This window comes from Phaethon aethereus (assembly GCF_964289735.1).
Source record: "Phaethon aethereus genome assembly, chromosome: 1".
Taxonomy (NCBI): Eukaryota; Metazoa; Chordata; class Aves; order Phaethontiformes; family Phaethontidae; genus Phaethon; species Phaethon aethereus.
In genome coordinates this window covers 223,820,469-223,839,542 of record NC_138575.1, presented here as the reverse complement: position 1 = coordinate 223,839,542, position 19,074 = coordinate 223,820,469, and the positions used below count along the sequence as shown (strand labels likewise).

At 51.4% G+C, this 19,074-nt stretch overlaps 1 protein-coding gene and 1 pseudogene across 2 annotated transcripts; both read left to right on the top strand.

Moving 5' to 3' along the window:
* Positions 1-6,061: 6,061 nt before the first annotated feature.
* LOC309416635 (olfactory receptor 52B2-like) lies at positions 6,062-7,036 on the top strand (the record flags this gene model as incomplete). Its single annotated transcript, XM_082013964.1, has 1 exon — positions 6,062-7,036. The coding sequence occupies one exon, from the start codon at positions 6,062-6,064 to the stop codon at positions 7,034-7,036; it is 975 nt and encodes a 324-aa protein (XP_081870090.1).
* Positions 7,037-17,796: 10,760 nt separating this feature from the next.
* Positions 17,797-18,732, top strand: LOC309417804 (olfactory receptor 52B2-like; annotated as a pseudogene). The gene has a single exon. The product of its transcript is annotated as an olfactory receptor 52B2-like (transcript).
* The last annotated feature ends 342 nt before the right edge of the window (positions 18,733-19,074 follow it).

Here is a 19,074-nt window from a genome sequence, read left to right as displayed (position 1 = left end):
GTTACCCTGTAAAATGAGGTTACTGTTGCACTTGATTAGAAATGCTTTAGCTACTAAAACATTTCAAAAAGATTAAATAAATGACTGCCCAATAGTTTCTGGAATGAAGACATTTCCCATTTACTGCTGGCAAGATAACCCTTTGGTCTTTAAAACTGTGGTTTGTTTAAATATGTGACAGAGGATCTAAGTCGGGGTGTCATTTTTCTAGGCAAGAACTTGGAAAGCAAACACAACCTTCTTCCATAAACGCACGTGAATGTTTGAGACAGATTAACGTCACGCAAGTTAAAATACCTTTACCTGAACTAGTCATTTCAGGCACCAGTGGAGGAAAATGAGCACTTTCAGGAGCTGTTCATCTTCTCCTACTGCGGATGGCGGCTCCTTCCCTGACCGTGCCCTATTTCTCTGCCAGCCGTCGAGCTTCAGATGATGTTGCCTGCAGCCTGGTGTGTGAACCTGCATTTACAGGCTGGCAGCCCCAGCGGTTTCTGTGCACTTGCCTGCAGTCCTGTCACTGGAGTGGAGGAACCAGAAAGCCACACGATGTGCATCCCTGCTCCATCGCTCACGCGGGAGAAGGCATGGATGCCGGTGGACCTGCCTTGCTGCAGCCCCCAGCACTGCTCAACCCCCTCCAGCCAGGAGCGCGGGGGCAAGGCTGTGCCAGACCGGAGCCCAGCCACGCATTGCTTGTGGCTTTCGAGGGACTGACTTAGGTCGCCCCACTTTGGGTGTCAGCCCTCACTTCCATAAATCCCCAAAGCACTGTCAGAAGCCAAGCCAGTTCCGGGGGATCGTGGTGACCATGTCCAGTTGTGTGGTTGCGCTGATGCTTTCTGCTGCTGTTCCCCAGATGTTTACACTGATTTCACCACTGTGTGTAGGGGAAAGGCTCCATTGCCTGAGGTGTGCACATCTCCCACAGGTGATGCTTTTTGGGCCACAGACCTTGCAGCCTGTGCTATCGTGGTGCTGCCTGACTCTGCCTTGAAGGTCACCCACATGCTTTTGGTGAGTTGGTTCATCGGGCAGCACCCTGAAAGTGCCACAACAGAACTGATTCTGTTGTTGACGAACAGATACGGTGAGGGGCTGGCACGGAGAACTTGTCTCTCTGCCCCTCCCCATACTTTGGCAGCCAAAATGCAAGTTTCCAGGGTGGACACCTCTGACTTGTGTTTGTCTCTGCTTTCGATTTTATGCCATTGTGATCAGTCTTTGCCTAACCTGATTTTTAAATCCCCAGAGAGGGCAGACTCCAGTCCCTCTGGAAGTTGCTCACCTCTGAATTTAACTTCCTAACATTTCCCCAGTGTCTGATCCCAGTAAACGGATGGTCCCAGATCCTGTTCGTTGTTTCTGGCCTCCCCCCGATGGGCGGCACCCCGACTGTTCACCGTAATCTGTTGCACATTTGCAGGCTGTGATCACACCTCCTCCTTTCCAGACAACCGGTAACCGCAGCGTGAAGGACGGCTTTCCAGGTACCTGCAGTGGGGCCGGCAGTTCAGCCCCTGCAGCGCTGGCAGCCGTCGGGCGCGTGCTGCCCGGAGCACGCCGGCTGTGGGGCAGCTGCTTAAACGCGAATGCGCTGGCGGCCTGGGCCATGCTGCGGGGAGGGCCGGCTGTGCCTGCGGGCCCTGCCGGGGCTGGAACTCCTCGCTGGCACTGTGCGCGGCAAGCCGCAACCTCTGTCGAGGTGCTGCGGCGGCTCGGACGTTCTCCCTGTTTGCTGGGTCCCTGCGGTGCAGAGGGCAAGCCGGGCTCTTCTCTTTTCCAGTGTCTGCCCTTACCTGTACGCATTTTGGCAAGAAGAACACATTTTTAACCTGTAGCTTTAATATTTTTGCGGTGTCCCCCTGAGTCATGTTACGCCCTGCTAGCAGTAGGGAGAGAGACATATTTTGGGAAGACACCTGAATTTTCGGCTTCCTCTTTACTTAGTGTGTGGCTAAAGAGTACCCCACCTTTTCTTAAAAATACCCTCTGAGGTAAAACCTATGAAATCCAAATTGCCCCCCATTTCTAGTAGCTGAGAAGTGGAACAGCTCTTCCTTGGTCTGAAAGGCTTTGGGCCAGCTCTGTTCCACAGAAACCACAGCAAAAGAAACGAAAAGGAAATTAAAACCCCTGCACTGATAAAATGAACTTTCCACGTGGGTTGGAAAGTTCTGCGGCACCCGCAGGTGCCAAGGCACGAGGCGTTTTCTGACGGGAGGGTGATTAACAGACCGCCTGACGGAAAATGGGTGGGCTTCCTGGAGCCCTCCTGAAGACTTGTCCCGGATCCTGCAAACACTGAGATGTTCAGGGGCGTTGGACCATTCCCACAGAAACCCAGCGTCCTCGTGATGCCCTCAAACGCCGCGCGCCGGGGTCCGTCATACGGCAGAACGACAGCATCAGCGTACAGGGAAGCGTAAGGTGCGAGGCCAACGCCCGCAGGGGACGGCGCTCCCGGCTCCCGCCACGGGCGGGCGCGTCCCGTCCCGCTGCCGCGCGCTCCCGGCGCAGTCTGCAGCTGCCGCGGCGCTGCCCGGCGCGGCCGGAGCGCGGGCCCTGCCTGGGGCTTCGCCGCCTCCCCCGCGCCGCGGCTCCGCGCCGGATCCCCCGCGCACGCCTTGTCCCCGCCTGCAGCCCCTGCGCTGCACACCGCAGGTCTCCTCCTGCCGGCTCCGCTGCAGCAGCGAGGGGCGCCCAAGCCCCGACGGGGCACCGGGGTCCGTCCCCCTGGGCTGGCGTCGGCCGCCCGGGGGCGCGGGCAGCCCCCAGAGCCGGCGTGCCCGCGTGTCCTCCCTGCCCGTCCCAGCGGGTGCTGCCGGGGTCTGGCCTCTCTCCGGCAGCAGATGTTAAATGGGGAATTACTGCAACATTTCAGAGGCAAACCCACCTTCCGTAGCAAACATATTGGCAGGGACGTGGGCAGGACCGGCTGTGATTGCTGTTACTAACGGCATAAGCAGCATCCAAAAACTCGCTGGGTGTTTTCCGGGTAGATAAAATCTGGAGCTCCGGCAGTGAGGGCTCAGCACACGATGGGGAGGGCAGGGCGGTTTGGCGGAGGGAGACAGTCCATATTTATATATGACTCCAAAAAAACCAGAGAGGAATCTCTTTTCTGTCTGCCTGCATTGGTTACATATTATTTCTGAACCTGAGGCACTACAGCACTGAAACAAAACAAGAAACCACTAAATGATGAACATTTCATTGCAGGCCAAGTCATATAGAATTCATACTCCATTGTTTCCTCAGAAAAAATGCAATTACTTTCAGTTATTTTGATTTGGTCCAGGGATAAAAAAAAAATCATTAATTCATACAGTTCCATGTATTCAGACCATTTCATCTGCTGCATTGATGGATCTTCAACATGTTGATTGCAGGCAAAGTATTTTCAGATCAGCTTTTAATTCATTTTTTGCATCCTTTGAACAGACAGAGCTATTGTTTGGGTTTTTTGCCACCATCATGTAGTGCAAAAATTATTTTGCAATAACAGTATATTATAGATTACGCAACTGTGGTGTTTCTGTTTTCCAGCTGATGCCAGTTCAGACTAGCAGTTCAATCTGGGTAGAAATCTCCGCAGCCTTCTCAAGGCAGCTTTGCGCTCGCAGCCACTCGCAGGCTTTGTTATTTGTAGATCATTGACCATGGGCTGGAGTCGGGCAGGCAGAGGACCCCCTCCACAGAGGCACACAGCAACGTGAGCGAAACACGGGAGCCGTTTCGGGAGGTTCCACCAGTATAACAGAGCAATTTTCACCCCGTGGGGGATCAGACACTCGCCGATACCAGCGATGCTCCTCTGGAGCCCGGGAGTGCTGCTGGGGCAGCGTGCCGTGCCCGTCTCCCGCTCCAGTCCTCGCACGTCAGGAGACGAAGCCGGTGCCCAGGCAGGGACAGAGTAAAAACACTTGCAATGCAAATGACGGAAAAGCAGGAAATGTATTGACTCACCTGGGAGTGTTAACTGCTGTTAATCTTTAATGCACTAGCAATTTAAACTTCCACAAGTCAACAGGCTGATGTTCCTCCTGAGATTCAGGAGGGGGACGGATTAATATCCCTGGCCCTCGGCAGCAGGCAGGGATTTGCACTCCCCTGCAGCTCTGCACCGATCAGGGCTGCGGTTCCTCGTTCCTCCTTGGGGCTGGCCCTTGGTGAGTCGTTTTGTATTGAACACTGGTGTTTGGGGCAATGCTTTCTTGTTTGAAAAGAATGAGAGGAAGAACAGCAGCGTGTGAGAGAAATATATTTCCATATCGCTGAGAAGTGGGGGTGTAAAGTTTTGCTGGATTGCTTTGTAAACCATATGCAGTCAGGCACCGGCTGGCATTGGTGCCTTGCGAATGTTCCCAGGCTGATTTAATTTACAATTATCATTTTTATTTAATTTACAGTCACCTCTGTTGAATTACATGGTTTTAAAAGTGGAAGAGATAATTGGATAAATATTTGTGGTGAGCTGAAGATGTTTTCTATACTGATTGATGTTTTCACTGGACATAGAGGTTCACAGATCCACTGCTTCATAGAGGACAAGAATCCTTCTTAATGGAAACACTTAGAAATGCAAACATGTCTCGCACTTAGATACCAGCAGTTTGCAATAAAAATAAACCAGGCTGCAAGCAGGTCTGAAGAACGAAGGTTTAGCTTTGGCCCAAATCAAACTAATTTTCCCACATCCCAACCGTGGTCTTGGCTTTTTCTAGAATATGGTACATAGGGTGGGGCTACAAACAGGGGCAAAATGGGGGGGAAGCACATAAAACCAGCAGTCCTGCATCATTCCTTCTCCTCCAAGCCCTTGTCATGGCGAAGGGTCCACAGAGGACTCTGCAGGCTTGGCTTGTTTGCATTATTCAAACCTGCGAAAATACCCTGCGGCCAATCAGCCCTTCATGGGACTGTGCCCTGTGTTCAGGTTACCCCGACACCTTGCAAACTGGGAGAACTGCAGGAGGTTGAGCTCAGAGGCTGGGAAGGTCCTGTGTTGGCTGAGCACTGGTGCAGAAGTCAGCACTCGGGGTCTCTCTCCAGAGCATTACCGTGACTTGGCTGCCCTGATAGCACTTGTTGCTTTGCATTTTGGGCCAGCATTTCTTTTGTCCAAAGATCACGGTGTGCAGCCCACCATGTCTTTGCCCCTCTTTATGAAGGAGAGGAAAAGGAATGAAGGAAAAGACAGGGAATCTGCCAGGTAAGAGGCTTGCTCCAGGTCATTCAGAAAGTCTGGGCACAGGCTGAAAGTCCAGCCTAGCTCTCCTTTTTTTACCCTTGGTGTTTGCTGGTGTTTGCCACTGTTTGGGTCTCTGAAATCCCCGTGGGATGGGGAAGAGGCACAAAAGGCATTTTGCGGTGTTTGCAAACAGGTGAACATGTTTATACAGGTGGAATTACAGGGAATAACATGTTCAGCAGAAGTTTCAGGGGTGGTCACAACCTTCAGAGTTAGTACTTGAATGTCAGCCACATCCAAGACACTTATTAGTGTTGGTACTGGTACAGTTTTTATTCCTATCTTAATAGTTTGTACAAGGAGCTCTCAGAAATGAACTGGTCACTGATCTGAACAGAGCAAGATATTGTGTTATTGCAACTTCCTGAAGAAACACACAGTCCTAACAAAGACACATGGCTTTCCAGGTGCACACAGATATAGAGCCCACCAACATCAACAAGGCAAGTAATTATGACTTTTACAAGACTTTTTATGACAGTGGATAAAGCAGAAATAGAAAAGAACCTGGCCTGTTTTTTAGCACATATGGAGGGACGGAGACGATGTTTTTCTTAGAGACACAGTTTGTAAGAGTTGTTAGAAAAGAATTAGTAGATGCCTTTGTACAGCAAAACACAGCAAGTCAAGCCCTCAGCCTTCAGAAATTGCTCAGATTGGAAGGCAGTTGCAAGTAGGATGTTGTATGCACCGATTTGTTCACATATGTAAGTGGTCATGGATTAATACCAGACTCATCAGGTGTTATTTATGCCTTGTCTTTCTTGCACAGAGCAGAATCAGGCTGACACCGGGCACTGAAGCACCATGTATGAGCTCAATGAAAGCAGCTTCGATCCTATCACCTTTGTCCTGACAGGCATCCCGGGCATGGAGAAGTCCCACATCTGGATTTCCGTCCCCTTCTGTCTGATGTACATCACTGCGGTGTTTGGTAACTCTGTCCTCCTCTTTGTCATCATCACGGACAGGAGCCTCCATGAGCCCATGTACCTCTTCCTTGCTATGCTGGCTGTTGCTGACCTCATGCTTTCGACCACAACAGTGCCCAAAATGCTGGCGATCTTCTGGTTCAGTGCCAGGGAAATTTCCTTCGATGCTTGTATTACACAGATGTTCTTCACCCATTTCAGCTTCATTGTGGAATCGTCCGTTCTGCTGGCGATGGCGTTCGACCGGTATGTGGCTGTCTGCGACCCGCTGCGGTACTCTTCAACCTTAACCCCCTCAGTGATTGGGAAAATAGCTGTGACTGCCGTTGTCCGGGGGTTCTGCATCATGTTCCCACCCATCTTCCTCCTCAAGCGGCTGCCATACTGTGGACACAACGTCATGCCCCACACCTACTGCGAGCACATGGGCATCGCCCGCCTGGCCTGCGCCGACATAAAAGCCAACGTCTGGTATGGGCTGACAACGGCTCTTCTCTCCTCCGGACTGGACGTTGTGCTCATCGCTGTCTCTTATGCTCTGATCCTGAGGGCGGTCTTTCGGCTCCCGTCCCCGGAGGCCCGTCTCAAAACTCTGAGCACTTGCGGCTCCCATCTCTGCGTGATCCTCATGTTCTACGTGCCTGCCTTTTTCTCCTTTCTCACGCATCGGTTTGGCCACCACATTCCGAGTCACGTTCACATCCTCCTAGCCAACCTCTATGTCGTGGTCCCGCCAATGCTCAACCCCATTGTGTATGGGGTGAGGACAAGGCAGATCCGGGAGCGCGTTGTCCGCCTCTTCTGCCCCACAGGGGAGTGCCCCTGCCCCAGCTGGGGAAGCAGGTGCTGAGTGCTGCTGGAGGGACGGGGGACACGGGACAGGATCTGGAAAGCAGCACCAAGCACTGCAGCACTTCTCATCCTGGAGAAACAGGTTTGCCCATGAGGTTCAAGAGAAGCTGAGGGTGGTGGGATTTCTGGAAACATGGGCTTGGGTCATCAGCCCCTTCATTTCTAACAGAAACCAGTTGGAGATGCTTCCCCTGAATGGTCCATCTAGCAGAGACTGGGGCAGAATTCAGCTAAGGAGCATCAAGGCTCTTCTGCCTGCTGATTTACCATCACCTACTGCTGCTGATTTTGTTTGCTGTCCTACAGCTTTGTTTCTGTTTGTTCCTTCGCTTGTTATCTCAGTGCCTAGACCGTGAATGCCTCGTCGGTCATCAGACCGGAGCCTGGTACACGAACCATAGCTGGATGGGCAAAGTGCTGTTTACCACGGCACAGATGATGGTCTATCCTCCTGTCTTCACGGGTATAGCTTGCATTGCTGAGGGACCCTTGCATCTCTTGCTGCCGAAGGTGTTTACCTGCTGAAGAGCCCTGTGAGGTCAGGAAAGGCTTTATTGTCCTGTGTTTAAGGAAAACATATCCCTTAAACAACGATGTCTAAAACTGAATTCAAGCCTGTAGAGTGGAGTGCAAAGGGGCAAAGGTCACCTACATCCTACATGTCCCACAGGGATGCTTTCTGTCTTTGCTAAAACACTGCACTGCTGAGCAGTGCTCAGTGTGAAGTACATTGCCCCTCAAGACCCTTTTCTGCCCATACAGCTGTCTGATTGCCCACCACTTAGTTGCTGTACATTTGATTTATCCTCCAACACCGAAACAGCTTTGTTGAACTTTTTCTTGTTCCTCTCATTGGTGTATGTACCACTTGCATGAATAATACCTTGTTCTACCTGAAGTCAGTGGCAATCTGCCTCAGACAGTTGTGAAAGGCAGTGCAAACATGAAGAGCGAGTGCTAGATACTGCTGGAGGAGCAGCAGGGACAGTTCTGTGCATTCGAACGCAGTCTGAGTATAAGTTCATCATCAATCTGGCCAGCTAGGGGAGCCTTTTTCCTTACCTCTCCCTTGCTCAGCAAAGGCAGCAATGCAGGCTGTCAGAGTAAACTCATTTGTTGCATCCACTTCGGTGAATCTCATGAGTGGCAAGGTCAGAAAGAGGAGAGACTCCCACCTCAGCGTGGTGAGTGCCAGCACGGCTAAAGTGTCCCAGGTAAAGACCCTCGGGAGAAGGGAGTGGAGGCAGCACTGGAGACCTCAGGGGGAAGGTTGCCAGAATTTCAGGTCTCCTGCTGGAAGGTCACCATCTGGAAGTGTTCAAAAAATGTGTGGATGTGGCGCTTCAGGACGTGGTTTAGGGGACATGGTGGTGCTGGGTTAATGGTTGGACTTGATGATCTTGAAGGTCCTTTCCAACCTTAGTGATTCTGTGATTCTGTGAAGGTCAGTGTGCTCTGCACCTCTTTCAAGGTGAGTTTTTGTTGCGTCATTGTAATATGGAGGACTGTGGAGACACGAGCACCAGCAGTCACAGTCCTGTCAGGAGCCTTCTGGTTCCTGCAGCCTGGACTACAGCAGGAATGGGCTGTTCCCACAGGGCTGCAGCTTTTCAGTCCCACAGAAGAGTCACAGCAACACTCCCATCTGCCCAGCTCTCATCACCAAAACACAAAGGTCCTTTTGCCTAGTGCTCTGCATAGAGTGGGCTTGGTGGACAGCTCACGCTCAGATGGGGCTAGTCCATCTTCTCGTGCTGACGGCATGTTAAATGCCAAGGCTTCTGTAACCCATTGCAAAAACTGCGGTGTGAGTTGCTGTTGACTGTGAGTAGGCGATGCCCTTGGTGCTTGCTCAGAGCCGCAGGGAGCGGAGGTGTCTGCAGCAGGTCCTGTGACATCCTCCAGGGAGGTCGGGCAGCACGGTCCCGGCAGCAGCTGAGCCTGCTCCCCGCACAGCCCCGGTCTGGCTAATGTGCAGGGTTGAAGAGGCCCCACTGCTGCCCCTCCCCGAGCTCCTCTGGCTCTGGCGGCTCCGAGAATTTGTTGAGCACTAAACCACCAGGATCCTTCCAAGCTGCGGCAGTTTCCTTTCCATGGCGGGAAGCAGCTCTGGGATGAAGAACGGGAGGGAATGCACCAGAGCCCAGAGACCTTTCCTTCTCGCCTTCCTTTGTGTTTTACTGGGTGGGATGCCGAGATGAAGCTTGCTTCTCCTCCCTGCATCATACCGACTGTCAGCTGCATTTCTCTCTTACACACTGCTCTGAGAAACGGGGGTCTGGGCGCTCTTTGGTTCCCACCTGAGCCGAGGGCTTCCTCAGGTCTGGCCAGTATAACTCTTCCTCATCCAGGCAGCAGCCAGAGTTTTTTGACCGCAGCGATTAGGGAGCCCTTTCTGAAGGCTCACGCTCTGCAGTCCAGCTCTAACAGCAAGGAGCCAGGATGCTCTGACCCTGTGTCAGCTGTGAGACCTGAAGGAGGGTTTCGTGTGTTCATGTTGCCTTGAAGACAACCGCTGCTGCACGCCTGGACCTTGGAGGTGCCTCCTTTGGAGGGGCTGGTGACCCTGGAGATGCTGGGGAGCGGCTCTTCCCAGCTCCAGGCTCCACGAAATGTCGTGCCCTGCATCGGGGCTGGGAGCCGGCGGATCGCTGCGGGCTCTGGTTGGGGCCGGTCAAGCCCAACGTCCCTGATGGAGGAGAGCAGGAGCGACGACCAGCCTTGTTCGCAGCTGAGTGACGCAGGAGATGACACCGATACAGCAACCAAAACCCTGCTCTGCTGCAGTCATCCCAGTAACGCTGCTACAACCTCAAAAGAAAAGAGAAAGAACGAGTCATGATTTCAGATCAAAAAACCCAAAAGTTCTTAACTCTTTCAACACATCTCTTTTTTTCTTTGGTTTGTTTCCTGATTTCATCAAAGGCAGGAACCCTGTGACAGGCACAGGGGAAATGAAAGTCTGTTCATTAAAAGGTGTTTGCTTAACAGCGAAGATAACAGACCTGGTTACAAAAGCTGCTCATATCACTGGATTTTTTTAATGTCCTCAAAACATTTGTGTTTGTGTTGGCTTTCTTAGAAAAAGAAAGAGTATTTACACAGAGCAGTCCGCATGATTTCTGATAGGAGACGGAGCTGTGAGGACAAAAATGTGTCAGGAGAGCAAGTTGTATAGGCAGCACATAAACATTTTGACTGAAATAGGTGCTTTAAGGTCTTCAGGGCACGGAGGACCCAGAGTACCTGACACAGCAGCTGTCACAGAGGTTGCAGCAGATTTGGAGGCGGGGGTGAGATGCGAGACAGCTCGTGTCTGCAAGAGACTCGTCTGCCGACTCAGAAGGTCTCCTTCAGCCCTGCCTTCCTACCTGAAAACAAGAACTCGTTGACAAAGCAACCCACTGCTGAAGAGATTTCTCCTGAAAGCCTTTTGGCCAGCTCTAGTAACAACAGAGCTGCCATCTAAATTTGTCAATATTAAAGAACAATACAGTTTACTGGTGTCTCTGTTAGGCACTTCACCTCACATGGTTATTTCTGCCACCTTCTTCACTGCTTCCCCTCTTTGGCCTCTCCCCAGTGATGAACTTAAGCACTTGCTTAACTCGAGCACAACAGCAGTGCAGCTAAAATGAGTGTGTGTGCTCAGAGGTGGCACGAGACTGAGCATTGTCCTGAGAACGGACCCTTTTATAAATGCCCAGGAGCCTTGTGCCATCATCGTGGAGGTAGTGGGAGGTAGGATCTCCCCGGGCAGGTGCTGCACAAATGCAAAATAAAAGACCTGCCTCCAAATTGCTTCCAAACTGAGTATGAATAATGGAAAATGGGTAGTGAATGGCAGTAACAGGACTGCATGCCGCGTTACTGCACTCACCTACCGGCACTTCGCCTGTCGTGGGGTTACTCCAGTGAGTGGTCCTCAGCACTCGGGGGATCCTCTCTCGGGGATGATGCATTCCTGCAGGCACACACATTTTCACCTGCATTTTAGCAGCCAGCTTGGTTGGGGTGGGCTGTGTGTCGTTGTACCAGATGAGTGCGTTTCATGGATCCTTCTGCTTCTCTGGGTTTCCAAGAACAGTTTTATAGAACTGAGGAGGCAGTTTTAAACTCACAGCCCCTGCGCTGCTCTGCTCCTTGGATGGATGGGGCGGCTGGGTCAGGGAGCAAACTGTACAGTGAAATGTCCCTGAGTCAATGAGTCACTAACTTAGCAATTAATGTCCAAAGGGGCATGCATAATGAGATATTAGCCAGCTGATCAGGAAGATTTATATTTCTAATATGGTTAAAATGTTAGCTTAATAACTCACACGAGATGTGAAACCAGAACTTCTGCACTTTGTATTTAATTTCCCACTCTTGAAAGACCTATTTTTTTTCCTAGCTCAGTTGGTGTGGTAGGCTATTTGTAAGCGTGTGTGGATTGCAGAGACCCTTTCCTGGGGAAGAGGAAGGGATTTTCATAGAATCATAGAATCTTTGGGTGGGAAGGGACCTTCCAAGGCCATCTACTCCAACCCCTTGCCATGAGCAGGGACATCCCCAACTCGAGCAGGTTACTCAGAGCCCCGTCCAACCTGACCTGGGGTGTTTCCAGGGATGAGGCATCCACCACTTCTCTGGGCAACCTGGGCCAGGGTTTCACCACCCTCATTGTGAAACATTTCTGCTTTTGATCTAGTCTGAATCTCCCCTCTTTTAGTTTAAAACCGTTACTCCTTGTCCTATCGCAACAGGCCCTGCTAAAAAGTCTGTCCCCATCTTTCTTCTAAGCCCCCTTGAAGTCCTGTCAGACTGCAATAAGGTCTACCCGGAGCCTTCTCGTTTGTTGTTTTTCTTTTTTTTTTCATGGTATCCACATAGCACATGCAAAAAGTAAATGAAATCTCAAAAACCTTGGGAGATAAGCAGAAGTCACTGTAAGAAACAGTCCTCTGTCCTCAGAGAATGAGTGGGCAGCTTTTTGTGCTTATGTGTACAGAGAAGGAGTCAAGCCTGTGCCTGAAGTGGAGATCATGCTTCAGGTTTGTGCTGAGTCAAGCTCCAAGCATATGCTTTAAAGGAAAATGCTCTTCAGCTGTGTTCGAATGCTTTGCTGAATGGACAGAGACAAGGGCGGCTTTCATCATGTAGAAAGCCTTGAGTGTTCCAAGTTAAAGTACCACATTTCCATTCTTTTTTATTGCTGTGTACGAACAATGGTGCTTTGTTAATTGTTCTTCTTCAGAGGTCTGTGGGTAATAAATTGGAGTAGCAAAGCTTAATGATTTTACTTCATCTCACCTCCATCATCATAATGTCTTAGCAAATGTTAGTTTATTAATAAAAATCCCCACTGCGCAGACAGGCAGATAATAAATAATACATCCTTGCAAGCTGTCCTGCCTAAAATGAGATGGTAAGTCTGGAGCCGGGATGGAGTTATTGGTGGGTGGGTTTTCTCTTAAGTGTTAGAGGTCCCTGCTGGTCCCCAAAGGTCCCTGATAAAGGGACCATGACCAAGGGGTCATGGCAGTTGGAAAGCTGCTGACTGCAGTTCCCCTGACCCCGCTACACAGTCTGCTCAGGGCCTCTGCAGGTTTCTAGAGGAGGAACAGTAATACAATAAATACATTGCTCTCTTCTAAAATCAGAAATGAGGACAAAATCAGGTAAAAGGTTTATAGCAGGAATATCTGCAGATTTCTATCTCAGAGCTCCCAAATTCCTCTCCATCCTGCCTCACAAAAACCTAAAACGGGTCCCAAAGCACTTTCAGTCTAGGGCAAGGGTGAGGCTAAAACTCACACTTGATTTACAGGTCCCTGCTTGCCCCAGGCGGGCTCATGCACAGTCCTGGGAACCCCTTTGGGATCCAGGGCCAGGCAATGAATTTTGCAGAAGTTACTGTGATCAGGGTGGTGATGAGTGATGGGGTGGTGAGGATCTGCCGAGGTTGCTTTGGGGACAACCTGAAGGTCTGCAGGGCTTCTGCAATCCCCATCCAATTAACACAATTGTAGGAATACCCAGAGAAAATGAAGTGGTGGCCTCCCTGATGCTCTTTGCCCCCTGCTCAGGGTATGAGCCCCACCATGGGTGCCCTATGCGGCCCCAGGGCATTCTCCGGACGCAGTATAAGAACCCCTGGCTCAGGCTCCATCCCAGATGGATCCCACTGCTGGCACGGGAGGTGGGTGAGTTGGCTGGGTCATGGCCCTGTTGTTTCAATTGGGTTTGGTGAGGTAGAGATGCATTAGAGAGGTAGGGAGAGGTCCATGCAGGATTTATGGTGCGATGCCACCGCCATAGATACGTAAACATTTTCTGGCGGCAGTTTTGGCTGCGTTATCCCAAACTCCCTGCACTGGGCAACGCGTTTCGCAAGGGCGTGGAAGTAGTGTGCTCCTCCTGTTCAGTTCTTCCAGACATAGTGGATGCACTAAGAAGCCCAAAGGCAGTCAAAAAGGACTTGAGAGCACTGGGGCGACTGGTCGATGGAGCAGGAGCACAGGTAGTGTTTTCATCAATCCCTTCAGTGACAGGGAAGAACGCTGAAAGGAACAGGAAAGCACACCTGATCAACACATGGCTCAGGGGCTGGTGCCATCGTCAGAATTCGGGTTTTTTTGACCACGGGGCAGTTTACACGGCACCGGGCCTCCTTGCAGCTGACGGAGTGCAACTGTCTCCAAGGGGCAAAAGGATTCTTGCTCATGAGCTGGCAGGCCTCATTGAGAGGGCTTTAAACTAGACTTGAAGCGGGGAGGGGATAAAACCGGGCGTGCTGGAGTTGAAATCGATAGCCCAGCTCAAGTGCATCTACACCAATGCACGCAGCCTGGGCACCAAACAGGAGGAGCTGGAAGCCATTGTGCAGGGAGACAGCTATGATGTAGTTGCCATCACAGAAACATGGTGGGATGCTTCTCATGACTGGAGTGCTGCAATGGATGGCTATAAGCTCTTCCGAAGGGATAGGCAGGGAAGGAGAGGCGGTGGGGTGGCTCTGTATGTTAGGGAGTGTTTTGGTTGCATAGAAATCGAAGATTGTGAAGACCAAGTAGAGTGCTTGTGGGTAAGGATGAGGGGGAAGACCAATGAGGCAGGTATCCTGCTGGGAGTCTGTTACAGGCCACCCAGCCAGGACGAAGAGACAGATGAGACATTCTATAAGTGACTGGCAGAAGTCTCGCATTCGCTGGCCCTGTTCTTGTGGGGGACTTCAATCTACTGGACATCCGCTGGAAGTGTAACACAGCAGAGAGGAAACAATCTGGGAGGTTCCTGGAGTGTGTGGAGGATAACTTCCTGACGCAGCTGGTGAGTGGGCCCACCCGGGGAGGTGCCTCGCTGGACCTGCTGTTTACAAACAGAGAAGGACTGGTGAGAGATGTGGTGGTCGGAGGCCGTCTCGGGCTTAGCGACCATGACATGATAGAATTCTCAGTTGTGAGCGAAGTAAGGAAAGGGGTCAGCAAAACTGCTACCATGGACTTCCGGAGGGCAGACTTTGGCCTGTTCAGGTCACTGGTTGAGAGAGTCCCTTGGGAGACAGTCCTGAAGGACAAAGGGGTCCAGGAAGGCTGGACAGTCTTCAAGAAGGAAATCTCAAAGGCGCAGGAGCAGGTGGTCCCCATGTGCCATAAGAAGAGCTGGCGGGGAAGGCGACCGGCCTGGCTGAACAGGGAGCTTCTGCTGGGACTCAGGGAAAAGAGGAGAGTTTATCACCTCTGGAAGAAGGGGCAGGCAACTCATGAAGAGTACAAGGATCTCATTAGGTCAAGCAGGGACAAAATTAGAAAGGCAAAAGCCCAGCTAGACCTCAGTCTGGCCACAGTTGTAAAGGATAATAAAAAATGCTTCTACAAATATATTAACAACAAAAAGAGAGGCAAGGAGAATCCTCATCGCTTACTGGATATAGTGGGGAACATTGTCTCCAAGGTCGAGGACAAGGTTGAGGTACTTAATGCCTTCTTTGTCTCAGTCTTTAATAGCCAGACCAGGTATCCGCAGGGTATTCAGCCCCCTGAGCTGGAAGATGGGGATGGAGAGCACAATAACCCCCCATAATCCAGGAGGAAGCAGTTAAGGACCTGTTAAGCCACCTGGACACCCACAAGTCTATGGGGTCTGATGGGATCCACCCGAGAGTACTGAGAGAGCTGGCGGAGGAGCTTGCCAAGCCACGCTCCATCATTTATCAGCAGTCCTGGTTAACAGGGGAGGTCCCAGACAAGTGGAGGATTGCCAATGTGACACCCATCTACAAGAAAGGCCGGAAGGAGGATCCTGGGAACTACAGGCCTGTCAGCCTGACCTCTGTACCGGGGAAGATCATGGAGCGGTTCATCTTGAGGGTGCTCACAGGGCATCTGCAGGACAACCAAGGGATCAGGAGCAGCCAGCATGGGTTCATGAAAGGCAGGTCCTGATTGACGAACCTGATCTCCTTCTACGACCAGGTGACCCGCCCAGTGGATGAGGGAAGGGCTGTGGATGTTGTCTACCCGGACTTTAGTAAAGCCTTTGACAGCATCTCCCACAGCATTCTCCTGGGGAAACTGGCGGCTCGTGGCTTAGACAGGTTTACTCTTCGCTGGGTAAAGAACTGGCTGGATGGCCGAGCCCGGAGAGTTGTGGTGAATGGTGTTAAATTTGGCTGGCGGCCAGTCACATGCGGTGTTCCCCAGGGCTCGGTTCTGGGGCCGGTCTTGTTCAATATCTTTATCGATGATCTGGATGAGGGGGTCGAGTGCCCCCTCAGTAAGTTTGCAGATGACACCAAATTGGGTGGAAGTGTTGATCTGCTGGAGGGTAGGAGGGCTCTGCAGAGGGATCTGCACAGGCTGGATTGATGGGCAGAGGTCAACTGTACGAGGTTTAATAAGGCCAAGTGCCGGGTCCTGCACTAAGGCCACAACAACCCCATGCAACGCTACAGGCTTGGGGAGGAGTGGCTGGAGAGCTACCCGGCAGAAAGGGACCTGGGGAGCCGGCAGTGTGCCCAGGTGGCCAAGGAGGCCAACAGTGTCCTGGCCTGTATCCGCACTAGTGTGGCCAGCAGGAGTAGGGAAGTGATTGTGCCCCTGTACCTGGCACTGGTGAGGCTGCAGCTTGAATCCTGTGTTCAGTGTTGGGCCTCTCACTACAAGAAGGACATTGAGGTGCTGGAGCGTGTCCAGAGAAGGGCAACGAAGCTGGTGAGGGGTCTGGAGCACAAGTCTGATGAAGAGCGGCTGAGGGAACTGGGGTTGTTTAGTCTGAAGAAGAGGAGGCTGAGGGGAGACCTTATCGCTCTCTACAACTACCTGAAAGGGGGTTGTGGCGACGAGGGTGTTGGTCTCTTCTCCCAAGTAACTAGTGATAGGACGAGAGGAAATGGCCTCAAGTTGCGCCAGGGGAGGTTTAGATTGGATATTAGGGAAAATTTCTTCACTGAGTGGGTGGTCAAGCATTGGAACAGGCTGCCCAAGGAGGTGGTGGAGTCGCCATCTCTGGAAGTGTTCAAAAAACGTGTGGATGTGGTGCTTCAGGACATAGTTTAGGGGGCATGGTGGCGCTGGATTAATGGTTGGACTTGATGATCTTGAAGGTCCTTTCCAACCTTAGGGATTCTGTGATTCTGTAAAGGGATTTCACTTGGAGCAAGAATGGACTTGTGTTCTTCTAATACTTAGAGTGCACTGGGTGGGAGCTAGGACAGAAGTTTACCTGTAAATTTTCCATATTCTCTAAAACAGTAGTCCCCAGTGCCAGGGAGTTCAGAGGGTTTCATTATTTATTTTACACTGGCCCAACAGCACCTGGCAATCCAGCAGCAGCTCAGAGCCCTGGTTCATGCTCTGTGGACATAATGCACAAGGTGGCAGCTCCTGATACACAGCTCGTTACTCCTTATGGCACTGTAAATCCCCCTCTAGGCCCTGGACATTTTGATAGTGCCCTGCTGCTGGTGGCTTTTAATTTTGTCTCTTTGCATATCTGACAAGAGAATTTCTCCAGATACCTGGGTGATTGGACACTGCTATCTGGGCTCTTATGAAGCAGAGCTTTTGGGATGAAGGGGGTCTCCCCTGCCTTTCACTCGCCTTGCTCTCAATGGAGCGAGCCCACACACAGTTACAGAGACAGACTTTTTGTAGAGGTTTGTATGGGCAGGCAAAGTCCCAAGGACAGGACTGGACCAAGCTCCTTGTGTCCTGATTTTGTAGGCAGCTTTCAGACAGCTCTGAGTCACGAAAGCTGTGTACCCCAGAGCAGGATGAGTAATGCACATGCCTTCTTTGTGGCAGTCATGGGAGAAGAGAGAATTTTCCGTAATATATTTCCAACCCTGGAGATTCCTCAGTTGTGGCATAAATGATGGTCTCATCCAAATATGTCAACCAGAGAAGCATTTATGCGATCACTGTTTCAAGCGTGAATCTCCTGTATATTTTGCTCTAGTTCCCGGCAGCTGCAGGCACTTGCAGGTAGAAGATTCTCCTTATTTCAAAGACTCAAGCAGCAGAAATCACAGTACCTACCTGAGATAAGGGGACCTGAATAGTGGAGGGGCACAGTGATAGAGCAAATTGCCCAATATTTAACACTCGCAGATAAAATGTTCTTGAGAAGTTTAAGTGTCTGTGCCATGAGCAATGCTAATCATGAGCCCAGCTCCCTGTTGTATCCCAGGCATAGTTCAGCTGCTCTTAGAGCTTTTCTTTCTACCATTACACAGCTCCTGCAAGCAAGAAACAATGTGAAGTGTTGTATCAAGTCATGTCAGCACCCAACCTGTCGGGATCCCGTCCTACATTCTTCATCTTGGTGGGGATACCTGGGATGGAGAAGTCTCACACCTGGATCTCCATCCCCATCTGTATGATGTACTCTGCTCCTGCTGGTCACCATTGTGGAGGAGCGCAGCCTCCACAAGCACACATACGTCTTCCTGTGCATGCTGGCAGTGTGCGACCTGCTGCTGTCCACTGCCACCGTGCCCAAAACTCTCAGTGTCCTCTGGTCTCTGTCCACCCAAATCTCTTTCAGTGGCTGCCTGCCGCAGATGTTCTCCATCTATTTCATTTTTGTGGCAGAGTTGGCTGTTTTACTGGCGGTGGCCTTTGATTGGTGCATTGCCGTTTGTGACCCCCTGCGATACGTGGCCATCCTGACGCGCTCCATCATGAGGAAAGTTGGTGTGGCAGCTTTAATTAGGAGTTTCTGCATCGTGTTCCCCACTGTCTTCCTCCTGAAGCGGCTGCCTTACTGCAGCCACAACGTCATGCCCCACACCTACTGTGAGCACATTGGCGTGGCCTGTCTGGCCTGCGCTGACATCTCTGTCAACATCTGGTATGGCGTAGTTGCTGGCTTCCTTTCAGCTGGTGTGGATGCCACCTCCATTGCTGTCTCTTACGTGCTGATCTTCAGGTGCCTCAGGGGCCTGCCATCCCTGTGCGCCTCCCCAAGGCTCTGCACACCTCTGGCTCCCACCCCTGTGTCATTGCCTTGTTTTACACACCGGCCTTCTTCTCCTTCCTAGCACACCGCTTTGGGCAACGTATTCCTCAGCATGTCCTCGTCTTCCTGGCCAACCTCTACGTTGTGGTGCCGCCCATGCTCAACCCCATCATCTATGGGGTGAGAACAAGGCAGACCCGGGAGCACGTGGTTTACTTGCTCAGGTGGTGGAGCTTGGGCAGCAGGGCATAGCTGGGCAGGTGGGAATGGGCAACTGGGCTGGGCTGCTGGCGAGCGGAGTGACGTGAAGCTTTCAAAAGAGGGAAATGAATGAAAGATGGTGGGGACCTGGCAAACGTGGACCGGATGGGAACGTTTTCAAGGTAAGTGTGTTCAGCGGACATCAACATCCAACCCACAGCTCTGTTGCAGAGAGGCTGGGCAGGTTCCCAGATGTACTGGTGTGAAACAACTCATTGGGACAGTAGGAGCCAGACACCGGGGATTACCACTATTGCCATGTTCCTGGGATCCCCTGCATTGTCCCGTTGGGTATTTGTACAGTCTGCAAGCAAAAATACAGTTTATGAATAC